Source organism: Asterias amurensis, chromosome 6, assembly GCF_032118995.1.
Source record: "Asterias amurensis chromosome 6, ASM3211899v1".
NCBI classification, from domain to species: Eukaryota; Metazoa; Echinodermata; class Asteroidea; order Forcipulatida; family Asteriidae; genus Asterias; species Asterias amurensis.
The window spans coordinates 1,999,117-2,013,581 of record NC_092653.1 but is presented as its reverse complement, the minus strand read 5'-3'; the positions used below and the strand labels follow the sequence as shown (position 1 = coordinate 2,013,581).

The following is a 14,465-nucleotide window of genomic DNA, read 5'->3' as shown; positions in this document are numbered from 1 at the left end:
TAAAGTTTTCTTTCGGATGACAGTACAGTTGCTTGCAAACAATGCCTGAAGTACAAGACCCAAGAATAAGCTGAGAACAAAACACACTTTTTAATATCGCCTTCAACATTTTCAACTTGTTGGTGTCAACCGTCTTTTATTCAGTCAATACTGATAGGAGTACAATAATACTATAATAATTTTGGGATGCAAAGAAAAGTTGACTGGAGCGGGACTTGAACGTGCATATTCTGGATTAAAGTGCCTGTGTGCCAGGAGATTCTGTCCCCCCATATGATGAACTGTGTACAAACTACTTCCGATAGCGCCCTCTTTTACAATATCCTCCTTCAGCGCACATTAGTTTTCCATATGGGGGACAGAATCTTTTGCAGACTGATTACCCTGGGACACCGGCACTCTACCAACCTAGCTATCCAGGTTGGTAGAGTGCTAGTTTAAGGTCACATGTTCAACTCCTGCTGTAGTTAGTGTTTTTTGTTCCCCTCCTAAATTTTCCTAAAATTTTACCCTGTGAGTTTCCCTGATGGTTTGTAATTGATTTACTCTTAACTAAGTACATGTACAAAATAACTATAAAAGTGTGCGTTGATTGTTCTTGTGACCTTTTAATAAAAACAGAAAGACTTCTTGAAATAAAAAAATTATCTGGGACTGATATCATTCCTTCTAAATTTTCTTGTCAACTCTTGAATTTTTACGAAGGTAAAATTACGCCAATCGCCAACCACTCATTTGAGGGTGAGACTGAGATTGGTCAGTTCCTTACTCTATGATCAGTTGATGAAACCTCTTAAGCTTTCTTATAAACATTCCAACTTTTGAATCATCCTGCCATCATCCCAAAGCCCACGCATGATCAACAATTCACATTCTTTCCATACAGAAATGGCACCAGGCTATTTCCCTTCAAAGATATTGGGTGCATTCGTTTAGCTTCCCTGGGTCTACCCCGCAGTGCTTACTCGGGTGAGCCCCTGACAAGACGCTAACGAACGATCACACTCGCCCTCTCGTGGTGACGGCATGTGACCCACTCCACAAGCAGGGTACTGGGGGCTGACCCGGGTGAGCCCCTGGAATGACGTAAAGCTATTTGAACGTACCGGGGTGACCCAGGGAAGCTAAACGAACCCACCCATTACACAGGGTTGGTAGAGCTGACAAAATAGTTAGAGTTTAGTGTGAACGATCATATACAAGAAATAAACCTGTGAAAATTGGGCTTTATCCTTTGTGTAAGAAGGGAGAAAATGAAGGCAAACGCCAAAATAACCCGTAAATAATTTAGGTATAAGAAAAATTAGTACCAAGCCATACTCAGCACCAGCCTTACATCAATAACATCTGAATACATTTAGGCTAAAAACTCACAAAATATCCTCTTATTTATACATATCTTTGTAAATTACTGCACTTGTTTTTAATAAATACACGAGATCTAAAACTCTAGTGAACCATTATTTTGGTAGTTTTTAAAAAGTTTTTTAAAGCCGTTGGACCCTTTCGGTAAACAGTGTTGTCCAAGGCCCACACTTTGTGTACCACAACTTCTATATCAAAGAACAAACCTGTGAAAATTTAGGCTCAATCGGTCATCAGAGTCGGGAGAAAACAACGGAAAACCCACCCTTGTTTCCGCGCGTTTCGCCGTGTCATGACATGTGTTTAAAATAAATCCGTAATTCTCGTTAACGAGAATTTATATTGTTTTGCTGTTTTCTCAAAAAGTAAAGCATTTCATGGAATAATATTTCAAGAGAAGTCTTTCACCATTGCCTTCTGTAAACCCTGTAAGTTATTTGTAAATCTGTGAACTTTTTTTTTTTTTTCTGAACCGAAAGGGTCCAATGGCTTTAACAAAACCTGCTACCGGTAATACCACTGTTTTGTGTTAAGTTATCTGAAAAATTTGTACAATTGCAACACTACAAATATTTTTTTCTTTTCCTTGCTTGTGACGATCAAAGTGTAAATTCCCTAATAGAAGTTTTGTCACTACCTGTAATGGGTAAAGCTCCGATGCTAAACCAAGACAGATTTATAAAAAATAAACAAAAACCAAATACAGCAACAATTATGTTTGTGCTGTGTCATGTGTGTGTACATTTTAATTGCCATGGTACATAAATCATATAAAAAAATCTAAAAGTATAAACAAAATGCTAAAAAACATTCATAGTTGATTGAAATAAGGGTACCTTTTCACTAAAAATTAGATGACAATCGACACCAACACCAGACAATTTCCTGCAAAAAATCAAAACTGGCTTAATTTGCTCATCAACTAGCTGAGAATGAGAGCTGTCAAATAACACCTAATTTTTGCCTATATGGGTTTCAGTCATCTCTACTTTTAAAGCCATTTTGGGTACAGAAAAAAAAAAAGTTCACAGATTTACAAATAACTTACAGGGTTTACAGAAGGTAGTGGTGAAATACTTCTCTTGAAATATTATTCCATGAAATGCTTTACTTTTTGAGAAAAATGTAAAACAATATCAATTCTCGTTAACGAGAATTACGGATTTATTTTAAACACATGTCATGACACGGCGAAACGCGCGGATACAAGGGTGGGTTTTCCCGTTATTTTCTCCCGACTCCGATGACCGATTAAGCCCAAATTTTCACAGGTTTGTTATTTGATATAGAAGTTGTGATACACGAAGTGTGGGCCTTGGACAATACTGTTTACTGAAAGGGTCCAATGGCTTTAAGGCTTGATTTTGTCGTGGGGGCGTCACAAATTATTAGCGATTTCACAAACTGGTGACAAGTTAAGTTGAAAGTCTCAAAACAGCACAATTAAATATTAAATCCTGTTTCTATAAATAAAAACAAACTTTAAAAATACTAATAATTAATTAGTTGCATTTGGCCCTTTTATACCTCTGCACCAATAGATCCTTACCCAAGAAATATGTTAATTGCACATCACATTACGTTAACACAACTGGTTTGAAAAATATTTATGTTTAAAAAAAAAACATTCTGGTTGTGCAGCCAAGGACTTTCAGAAAAACGAACTTAATCACTGTACCACTAGCCAAGAACCAAATCGAGAAAAGACAATGAAGGAAGTTTTAGTTTTAGATGTGGGAGGAAAACCCCTGAGAATTATTCTAATTGGGTAGGGACTGAAAACCAAATCCACGTAGTACCCCAGCGTGATCCTGGAGATGGGTGAGAAAAGATACCACAACGCTATCTCAGTCACCAAAATGAGGGAATATCCCACCTCTTTGTACAGGACTTCTGGTGCAGGCTACTTAAATCTGTGTTACTGAAAATAATATAATAGATGCTAAACCAATGTTTTTTTTGTGAGAGATAAGCTGTTGGCAGCTTGGTGTTTGGTGTTTATCCCCTTGTAGGAGTTTGCCGAGTTCCCTTGATGGGAAGATCATCTACAAACGTAGAGTGTAAATAGCATGTTTCATGGGAAAGAATTATTGAGACAATCTCATCATAAATCCATCATTACTAACACTCAAGCTTCTTCAATTATCCGCCTCATTCTCAAATGTTTGATAGTTGTCATTATTCTTATGAATTTTCTCAGCTAGATGCCCATTCTGGCGCATATACTCGGCTAGTTTGATGGGATAATCTGTCATGATACCGTCCACTCCAACATGCATTGCTCGATCAAACTGCTCCTCGCTGTTCAGAACCCACACGTAAATCTACAAGAAAATAACAAGAAGTTAACATCACTCTTCAGGAAGCGACCTAAAACATGTTTTCAATGGTTTAGAAATATTATACAAATGTTGAATGCATACGAATACAAAAATAGCAGATAATAGTAGTACTGAACAAATGTTTTAACTAAAACTTTTGAAAATGTTTCATTTCAAAATATCTTTAATTTTGAAACCTGGCCCACTAAATCCAAGCCAAAACTTTGGTCACAGCTTCAAAGACCAACAACCTAAAACTCAAAATGGACCCCAAATCACATGGTGACTTACCTTTATTCCTCGTCTTTGTAGATGCCTAAACATTACTCTATTGACCAATAAGAAGTCCAGGAACCAGATTATTGCTTTCATCCATCTCTTCTCAATGCCACTTCAGGGTGAAAAAAGAATTGTTAAAATATCAGACATGAAATAAGAAATTATACTAAGTTTGTATCTATTTACCTTATGTTGGGGCAGAATTTCTTTAAGACTGTATCTTTTCTACTGTGCATTTATATATATTTGTCTCAGATTGTCTGAGTTTTAATAATGTAATTCTCAGTGTTATAAATGTCATGTAATTCAGTCTTCGGCTGCAATGTGATTTTAGCAATAAACCAAGTAATAGTAAATAATAAATAGATGATTAGAGGGAATTGTGATGACTTGCAATCAGAGTATGCCAAAAGAAAGGTAATTGGCAAAAATATAGGTAAAATATAGGTAAAATAACAAGCAGCCGTTGTGTAAGTATTGAAAATAGCTCGTTGTTCTGCTACCTGTTTCTGAATTCGCATACATACTCATAAACCATTTTGAGATATGGTGGACACAGCACTTGGGCACTATTTGGTTTTGGCAAAGGCCCCGCCAACCCCCTCAGTCGTTCTTTAATAACTGACCGTGTCTTCCGTGCAGGCTCATGGGGGACGGAGCTCCACTGGACCCCCGCCAATAGTCCCCTACGAAGGTCTACAACTGCGTACCTTGCCGTATTCAGAAAAGACCGCCCTTGCATGGATCCAAACCAAACAGTGCACTCCTCCGGTGCCCTCAATATCTCAACCAGGCTACTTGGAGTAGCGTTTCTATTGTCTATAGGGCAACCAAGGCTTGATTTCAAATACAATCTTTTAAATTTCTCATGACAAAATTTAAAATGCCAATGGCTATTTTTTATCTTATGGTTCAATACGAACTGAGACACATGTGTTAGTCCAATAGTTATGAAAGTAAGAAAACTCATGCAGTTAGTAAAGTTAGTATGAAGACAAGAACACTTGGCGATCTTACACTTGGCGAAGTTACATGAGTTAGAGGAAACAGTTCTCTAATCTACGTAACTAACTATTGTCTAAAATCTAACTCTTATTAGAAACTCAATGAAAGACATACATAGTGCAGCAACCAAGCACAAACAGCAGTGCGACCAAACTATTAAAAAACCCAAACCACACAACTATGAAGACAAGAACACTGGCGATTTTACAAGCTAAATGAGTTAGAGGTAACAGTTCTCTAATCTACGTAAATAACTATTGTCTAAAATCTAACTCTTACTAGAAACTCAATGAAAGACATACATAGTGCAGCAACCAAGCACAAACAGCAGTGCGACCAAACTATTAAAACACCCAAACCACACAACTATGAAGACAAAACAATGGCGATCTAACAAGCTACACGAGTTAGAGGTAACAGTTCTCTAATCTACGTAACTATTGTCTAAACTCTAACTCTAATAAGAAATTCTATGAAAGACATGATTAGTGCAGCTCCCGAGCAAAAGCAGCAGTGCGACCAAACTATTAATAATCCCAAACCACACAACCATGAAGACAAGAACACTTTGCAATCTTACAAGTTCTTGATGAGTTCTCTGCCCATCGGAATCTCAAAAAAGTCCTCCTTGAATGTCAAGAATGGCAGGATACCAGTGTAGAATGCTATCAAGACTTTGAATGCAGTTGGCATGCTCATTATCAATGGTACCCCAGGTGCCTGTTTTGATGGGTGAGTGGATGGGACGGGTGGGTAGGTAAGTTAAAATGAAAAACTATCTTATATTTTAAGTGAAGAATATTTTCAGCATAATGACCATGACCATAAAGCCCATTTCATACTGCGAATGTGAATGGATAGGATTTTTGAGGTCACAGGGCTGTTTACACAGCAAATGTTTCACAGGAGTTGAGTAAACGTCAACTGATGTGATTTATTTGTTGCAAATTTGTGAAGTCACACTTCGCATCGCATTCGCAGAAAGTATGAACCAGGACTTATGTTATGGTAACTTGAATGCAACTAGCATATCAACGTCAACTCAATCGAAAGCAGCAAAATAAATTGTTAATGCCTTGCAAATTTTTTTTTCAAGACGAGCAGTTTGAATGTTTTATCTTTGTGTTATTACTTTTTTTAAACATTGGTTCATACAATTATAGTAGATGCATATAAGCCTGTTGCGAGATTTAAATATTATCTGGTACAATGACGTGCTTAATCACAACACAAGTGAACATTTAAATTTGAATTCCTCAGACCATAGAGACAGGTGCTATGTCATTTGATTCGGGGCAAGCTTTTGAGTAGTTACGTAAGTGATGGCAAACACCATACAACATTTTGAATGAATGTGTGTGGCAACAATGGTATCAGGGTTTGCTCATCTTGAGGTTGCTATACAAAGGCTTGCCCCTAACCTTTTCACATAGCAACTGTCTCTATTGACAAAGGAATTCAAAGGTAAGCGGTATCGTGTAACTAAGCAAGTCATTGCACATACCTATATTCAAATCAAAAAGCTTATTATTGTATATACAGGGTAGGTTATATCCCTGTAAAATACATATTTACACCATTATTCCACATGTAGTTCATAACTCAAAGATAATGCATCCAACATGTAGCTCATCCATGCATCTTTTGAACACAAACTCACACATAAAAAATAACTTGTTGGGGCTAGGGTGATTGATTTCCATGACCGGTTACTTCCAACAAACTGACAAATAAAAAAAAAACTCTTTTCCTTACAAATTTATCATGATGACGGACCCCATAGGAATTTCAACAAAGCTTTCTTTGAGGGAACAGAAGGGGAGGAGTCCAGAGTAGAAAAGTAGGAGGAGCTTACGAATCCCACTCATGCTGAATACGAGGGGGTGCTTATGGCCCTAAAAGAGGGGGAAAGATTAATTACCAATTAATTTCCTTGAAGACACTTGACACCTTCGGTAATTTTTGTTCATACCCCACATGGTTTTTATCAAAGATACATATGAAATTAGGCAATTTCTATAAATCATTTTAGAAACCTGACAACACTTAACAATAAGGCTGTTCCAATTCCAAGTCAGAACAAAATAAATTAGACAAATTTGCTCAAGTTGAACCGGCCACAATTTCAAATGTTTTGACGTGAATCTCTGCAGAACCAAACAGACATTTCTAAATTGATTTACAAAAATCCTTGAAATTCATACAAATTTCGACTTAACCCCGTTAGAGACACTGACAGCAGTCAAAAATACTTCTGTATCTACAGTACAGTGTATATGAGTTACTTTTCCTTTAATGTCTTTATAAATTGTTTGACAACTTGGTCATTTAAAACTTACTCGTTGGTGACATTTTTTGACAATGTTTTCTGAAAAGTTTCCAACAACCGTAATCTCTTCTCTCTCAAATTCACAAATCATCTCTAGCACCTGGATGTAAGAAACAGGGAATCAAGTAATCAGTATTTATTAATGGGTCAACAGCGTTCTCCCTTCATAGTGGTCCGCTGTCCAAATAAGGGTAGCAACGAGTTCTTAAACTGCCGTTTAAAATCGGCAGGGTCAGCCCTGAAATGACCTTGCAAGGTTTTAAACGGCAGTTTAAGAACGAGTCACTACTCTTTTATTCCCATTCATAAATGCCTTTTTGGTTAAAATGCGTAATAAAGTATGAAACTCTTTTAAACTTATCCGTTTTCCGACGTCCTTGAGCTCTGTACGTGTTGCATTTTTATGACGGAGAATTTTTTTTTGGGATATGCAATCGTGCGCGTAGTAGTATGCATCTAAATGTATCCAAAGACAATCGGTTATAAACAGCTCTAGCTGGTCATTATCAACCATTCAACCCCCCCCCCACTCGACGCACTCTCCACCAATAGGAATAGCAAAACTGTCCGAGGTATATATGCATGCCAGTAAAAAGAAATTGAGGACCAGTCAAAACTCACTTGAAGTGGTCCAGCTGTCTAGTTCAGCGTTGAAAGAATACATAAAGTATGGACTTGTGAAAAAGCTGGTGAACTAGTGAAATAACAAGCTAGTCCTGCTAGTCACTGAAAAACTTTAAGAAATCTGTCAAGTGAAAAGCATCTGAACACAAATAAAATTAACAATATCCCACAATTTATAAACCAATCCGTATATCAAATTATAATGGGGTGCTGGCAGCGCAAGTTTTTGTACACTAAGACATGCGAATTAAGTGTCTTTCTCAACTGTTTTTTTCTACATATTTTCTAATTTCCCGACATGTTTCAAATGTGTGTCAATATCTACCCAAATGGTTTTTACATTTTTTTACATTTTTTTAAAATTCATTTTAGAAACCTTCATTTCCATATTTCATAGACACAGAATCAAACAATACAAAAAATACAAATAACCAAAATGCTGGCAGATTTTAATAAATCTTCCTAGATAGTTCTACATCATTCTTACTTACCTTGTCAATGAGATCATCTTCATCTCTCTTAATGTCTAAATTAATTGGCACATCAGGAAATGTCTCAAACACTTCTCTTAAAAGAGGAATCTTTCTGTCATGTGCGCTGCCACAAATACTCTGACCTAAAGAGACATGAATAATTATTACAACAATGGGTTACGTAAGTTGCATGTACAGTCACCTTAGCATTGGCTTTCCTCCAAATACATGTCTGGAACTTCAAAACCTGCTTGCAAAATTCTACATCCTAAGTTTTCTGAGATTTTGCAGCGAGAAAACAAGACTACAATATCACCACAACTTACTCCAGTTTACTTGGAACTGTTACTTTGGAACGGCACTCAATCAGATAGTACAAGAGTAATCCTACACACGTTTGAATGGAATGTTTAGGCTGTCCAATGGAACGGTCAATGTGCACGCGCTGGATCACTTATCCGATCCAATTTAAACAGTCATAACGCTCCCACTTTTCCGGCCAAATTGAATCCAAAACTTGAATGTTTTTCTTACCTTTGCAGAAATGTACAGCAAGTGTTCGTGAAATCAGAGGCAGGTCCTGGAAAGACACAGGAGCATTTTTTTGTTTACAATACACATATTTTGTAGTAAAGATGAATCCATAATCAACACCCAAGTTTTCTTTGTGGAAAGTAAGAGCTCAAACAACAGCATTACAGTAATAAGGTCCATTGTTAATTTAGATTCCGAGATGGCATCGGCTGAAGACAACCTCTCGCTCAACAACTAATGTGAATTACACCTCAGATGGTAAGAATTGCGGCTAAGAAGGAAGCAGTAAGCCTTCATTCAGGAGCTTGTTGTCTAAGAAAATTGCAGGGCTTAGAACAATTAAACAGCTTTATTAAAATGCTTGACAGAGGTTCAGTTTGACAATAAAAAAATTATTTAAACAAAATTTGACAGGCAAACATACATGAGACAATTACAAAGACAGCTAAGCCATCAAAATCTTTAAATTGTATCAGTGTATGCCGGGCTGACAAAAGGGGAAATCTGTTGACTCACTAATAGATGTTAAATAATAATCATCGATTGGCAATGAGTTCCACAAAAGGCAGGCAGACTATGAAGACAAGATTACTTTAGCTATTCCATCTAGAAAAAGTTATTTCGAAATTAAGAAAATCTCAATGTTTTCTTTTTTTTAAACAAAGATGTGTCAAAAGTGAAACTTTTGCATTTTTCATTTTGTTCTCCCTTACCTTGAAGTTCAAGTCACTTATGTTTGCATCGACACCCGTTACTCTAAGTAGGTGATCATCATGTGCCACCACGACCTCTTTGTCTTTTGTAATCTGACAATCTAACTCAATCATATCCATTCCTGATGCCATGGCACTGTGGGTGAAACAACAAGAATAATATCAATATTGAAGTCTTATACAGTGCACGTATCTACCAAACAAGGTACTCAAGACACCGAGTATAGTACAAACTTTCAGAAAGAAAGATTATTGCAGTGATGAATTCTGAGACCCAATTATATAGCACCATATAAGGGTTTACATAGTGCTATGGCGCATACAGCAGCCACAGCCAGGAACATCGGGGTGAACCCCTTTAACAAGAATTACACATTTAAATGAGATGGATGGTCCTTAGCAGAGTTCATTCATTGTTTTAGTTGTTGATTATATAGAGCCTAACTACAGGAGTGATTTGGAATGACCATGAGGAGGGGGTGGTCCAGTGGTTAGACTGCAGGACTTGCAATCACAAGGTTGTGGATTAAAATCCTACCAAGCCTTGATTTCACAGCGACAAGAACAATTATTGTCGTCTTTTAACTGAATCACAATATTTCTTGATGTGTGCAATTCATAATAATAGACATTAAACCAATGTTTGTATGAGAGACACTGGCTGTTGCCAGCTTGGTGTTTATATCCCTTGTTGGAATTTGTCGAGTTCCTTTGATGGAAAATCACATAAACAAACAAATGGTAATTTTCAATCTGGATGGTCATCAGTTAGGATGTTTATACCAGTACCAATCCTCTTCAATTTGTTTCTGTTTTCACTATAAATGATATAAAGAATTAGCATTATTAAAGACACTGGACACTATCTGACTATTGGTAATTGTCAAAGACCAGTCTCCTCACTTGGTGTATCTCACTATGTTCACAAAATAACAAACCTGTGGAAATTTTTTAGCTCAATTGGTCGTCGAAGTTGCAAGATAATTATGAAAGAAAAAAACCTGTTGATGCTTGATTTCGAGACCTCAAAATCTTATTCTGAGGTCTCGGAATCAAATTCATAAAAAGTTACTTCCTTCTCAAGTACTACATTTACTATGTCACTTCAAAGGGAGCCGTTTCTCACAATGTTCATACCCGTTACCAAGTAAAGTTTTATGCTAATAATTATTTTGAGTAATTTCCAATAGTGTCCACTGCCTTTAAGTGTTGATTAAAAGTTACTTAAAAAACCTCTTATACCATCTTTTAATTTTATCCAGTTCAATCTATGTCGTCAATAATTCTAAATTAAAAATGTATACTTACTGTTTATAAGCAGTTATTGTGTTCTCCAAATGCTCCCCAGCACCTTAAAAAAAAAAACAACAACAACCAGACAACAGAGTAACTGTCACACCAACTGATTTGGTGCAGTCAAAATGTTAGCAAGTTTCATGGGGAGTGCTTTTAATGGCCACAGGGCTCGAATTTAGGGGTACAATCTGCACGACCGTAGGACTTTTAGCCCAACTTTTAATTGCACCAGAATTAAACATGTTAAAAGGAGAACAAAATTCTTCACAGTTGAACAAAACTATTTTGAATTGAGCAATTAACACAAGATTGTATCTCATTTGTCTTAAACTAGCTAGAATTGTGAGCCCTGCCCCCGATTTCACGAAGCGCTGCGACGCGTCGCAAGTGCAGGTTGCGACCGGTTACACGTCGTAAGTTGCGAACTCGTCGCAGCCGCGACGTGTCTTACTAGGTCTGCGACGCATCGCAAACCCTACGATGCGTCGCTACTTGCAATGAGTTTCGTGAAATCGGGGGCAGATGGCACAATATTATTTTGTGTCACTTCTTTAAAGGGTCTATGTACTTTTTGTAGGACAAAAACCATAATGTCCACAAATAATTAATATTAAACTTAAACAGTTTGAAGATAATGAAAGTATTACTTGCTGAGGTACTGTAGTCTTTGAGAAATGAGTAAAAACAATGTCATGAAAATAATTTTTGTCTCAGTGATCATGAGACGAAAATTATTTTAGCATGTAAAAACGTATTTATTTTTCATGACAATGTTTTACTCATTTCTCAAAAACTACAGCAGCTCAGCAACTAATATTTTAAGGTACGCTTTCTACTATCATTATCTTCAAACGGTGTAAGTTTAATGTGAATCTATGGACATTGTGTTTGATGTTACAAAAAGTAGCCAAATCCTTTAAAGGTTTACCTCCTCTATGAGCAATCAGCCTTGCATTGATCTTCAGCTGTTTCTTACGATGAATAAGATTTGGAAATCTTAACAAGAAGATGGAAATCACAGCATAACCTCCGACTAGAGATAACGGCACGATGACTGCTGCTGACATGGCTTTTCCTAAATCATTAGAGAAGTTACAAAATGTTTAAATCTAAGACTCAGTATGACTGAAGATGTCAACAAAATTTTTAGTCGGTCAGTCGGTCTATGTTGTGTCCAGAAATCGGACTAAAATTTTATCGCGCTTATAAATAGACAAAATAAAGGGTTGTTTCCTTCCTCTCACCCTCATGCATGTCATGTTATAACATGCGATAATCCTAACACGAGTCGCAGAGGATGGAAGGCTATGATTATCGCAACATCCTCATATTAGTACCATGCCAACTCACTGGCATTCCTCCGTAAATAAGGAGTTCGGGTGCTTGACCCAGCCTACATCTAAAACTCATTATGATGAGATTCGTTCTGTTATCGTCTTCAAACGATAGTAAAGTAGAGAAGGCCTTGACTTACTCTACTTCAAGAATAGACCTTATAAATCATGATTCTCCCCTGGCTGATTTTTCTGAATTGTCGATATAAAAGGGGGAATTCTGGAAAATTTTCTGCACCTCGCCACCACTTTTTTACTCTTTTGTACAAAAAGGGATATCTCATTGAGGTAAATTAGATACTATATTATTTCATATCACTGAAAAAGTGGTGGCGTGATACTGATAAGGAAATTTTTCCTTCCTTCCAACAATACAATGCCTTTCAACAATTGAGAAATATCAGCAAGATGGGAATCACGATAAGGCCTTCTGACTGAGGTTGGTTCTGTATCGTCTCCTGATACGGAACAGACCTTTTATAATGCGGGGACTTTTGTGGGAGAATTGGGATTTCAAGTACTGTCCTACACACATATATCATTCAGTCAGAATCATGACTCGACCGAGTCTTCTTGAGTCTTGACTGTGTGAGGGTGTCATTAAAAAGTTAACAAATTCACAACTTTCTACTTTAATTGTATTTTCTAATTCAATTTCGTTTCTCATCTCTGCAGCATCCATAAAGTTAGGATAATTATAGCTTAAAAAGAGTGTCACTCAATGACTCATGTTTGTCGGAATCAAGATTCGAACCACATTTCACAAACAAACAGGGATGATATGTTTATATGATGTCGGCCATCGATTGTGATTCACACTCACAGCTTGAAGAATTCGGGGGGCACTCGGGGCCAACTGTTATTAGTCCAAATCTTCAGACGCTTTACCTACAAAATGACACAAAGAACAACACTCTTACCTTGAGTTTAAAGGTTGGTAAAAGAAGAAAGATTCAACCAATGCAAACACAACCAAGACTTATTTTAATAATTGTAAGAGTTCGAATCGTTTTTGCCTAGTCACGTTGTGCATGGAGGTAGAATGCTTTGAACGGTTTCTTCACCGGCCGCGGCGTATTTGTTGACATACCTACAGAGGGCGCTGTTTACTTTTGACAGTGAAGAGAGGGGGTGGGCGGGGTTTGTAAAGGGACTTTGCGAATTATTACTAGAAAGCTCCAATAAAGTCAACTTTAACCAGTGCTTTTAAGCCAAATATCAAAGCACTGCCTCATAATGACTTGCCTTTCTCTATGGATAAGTCTTTACTTTGTTTGAAGCTTTTCAACCAAGGAGAACCAAGAACTTACCCTGTTTCTTTTTGAAACTTCAACTCCCCCAGCATGCCAGGAGTAAGCAGAATATTTTGACAACCAAATTGCATTATTATTCAAAATCAACAATTTACTCAAAGGGGTGATGAGAAGCAATTTCAGTATACCAACTGTCATGACCAGAATTCACCCCCACTATGATATCTAATTGTTTATTTTCAATGTTGACTATTAATTCTTTTGCTGTTAAAAACATTTATTTCTTTATGCAGCTCCAATAAGTGGCATTAGATTGGGAGGTTTTTGAGTCTCGGTTTAACTTTTTAGATTATAGGCATATGTCACTGGTTTGTTCTTTTTCTTCTTATTTTTATTTTGGTACGCCGAATAAATAATAGTAATAAAAATATCCAATACCTCTCAGCTGCCACATGCTATCGTCATTGTGGCTGTGTTTGGTAATACCTTAAGAAGCAAAACTTGTTTACTGCAAACTGGAAGACATGGTTTTTCTTGTGTTCGTTTGTTACTGGACAGGACCATCAGTTATACAAGTGGTTTAGACTTTTCACATCAGGACACAAGTGTCAGGACTTTGACTGGAACCCGCACCCTGCTGATCAGAAACACCAGAGCTCGAGTCCAGCGAGCTAAACCACTTGGCCTTGACACTCAGTTGGCAGTATAAGCAGTTTACTTTTTTATATTTTCTCCGAGAAACATTTGTCATTTACACCAATCAAATAAATAATATAATAAAATATCAAAGTCTTATACAGCGCATGTATCTACCAAACAAGGTACTCAAGGCGCTGAGTACATACAAACTTTCAGAAAGATAGGTTATTGCAGTGATGAATTCTGAGACCCAATAATTTAGCACCTTATATGCGTTTACAAGGTGCTTTGGCGCATTAA

The 14,465-nt window shown here is 37.0% G+C and overlaps 1 protein-coding gene across 2 annotated transcripts; it reads right to left on the bottom strand.

Moving 5' to 3' along the window:
• Nucleotides 1–101: 101 nt before the first annotated feature.
• On the bottom strand, nt 102–13,341 carry LOC139939207 (lysophospholipase D GDPD1-like). 2 transcript variants are annotated; one of them, XM_071934999.1, is made up of 10 exons: nt 13,194–13,341; nt 11,868–12,014; nt 10,952–10,994; nt 9,644–9,779; nt 8,931–8,976; nt 8,415–8,539; nt 7,310–7,399; nt 6,726–6,865; nt 3,978–4,077; nt 102–3,689 (listed from the first exon to the last, which is right to left on the bottom strand). In XM_071934999.1, the coding sequence occupies exons 2-10, from the start codon at nt 12,004–12,006 to the stop codon at nt 3,504–3,506; spliced, it is 1,005 nt and encodes a 334-aa protein (XP_071791100.1). In that variant the 5' UTR covers nt 12,007–12,014; nt 13,194–13,341; the 3' UTR covers nt 102–3,503. The 2 variants fall into 2 exon arrangements, with proteins under 2 accessions (XP_071791100.1, XP_071791103.1); XM_071935002.1 differs by lacking the exon at nt 6,726–6,865 and adding an exon at nt 5,551–5,690.
• Nucleotides 13,342–14,465: the final 1,124 nt, after the last annotated feature.

Coding starts and splice junctions, on each gene's coding strand:
- LOC139939207 (XM_071934999.1), bottom strand. CDS start 12,006: ATGTCAGCAGCAGTCATCGTGCCGTTATCTCTAGTCGGAGGTTATGCT. Junction 6,866..7,309: donor TCAAAAAATGTCACCAACGA/GTAAGTTTTAAA, acceptor CCCCTCTTTTAG/GGCCATAAGCACCCCCTCGT. Junction 3,690..3,977: donor TACAAAGACGAGGAATAAAG/GTAAGTCACCAT, acceptor ATTTTCTTGTAG/ATTTACGTGTGGGTTCTGAA.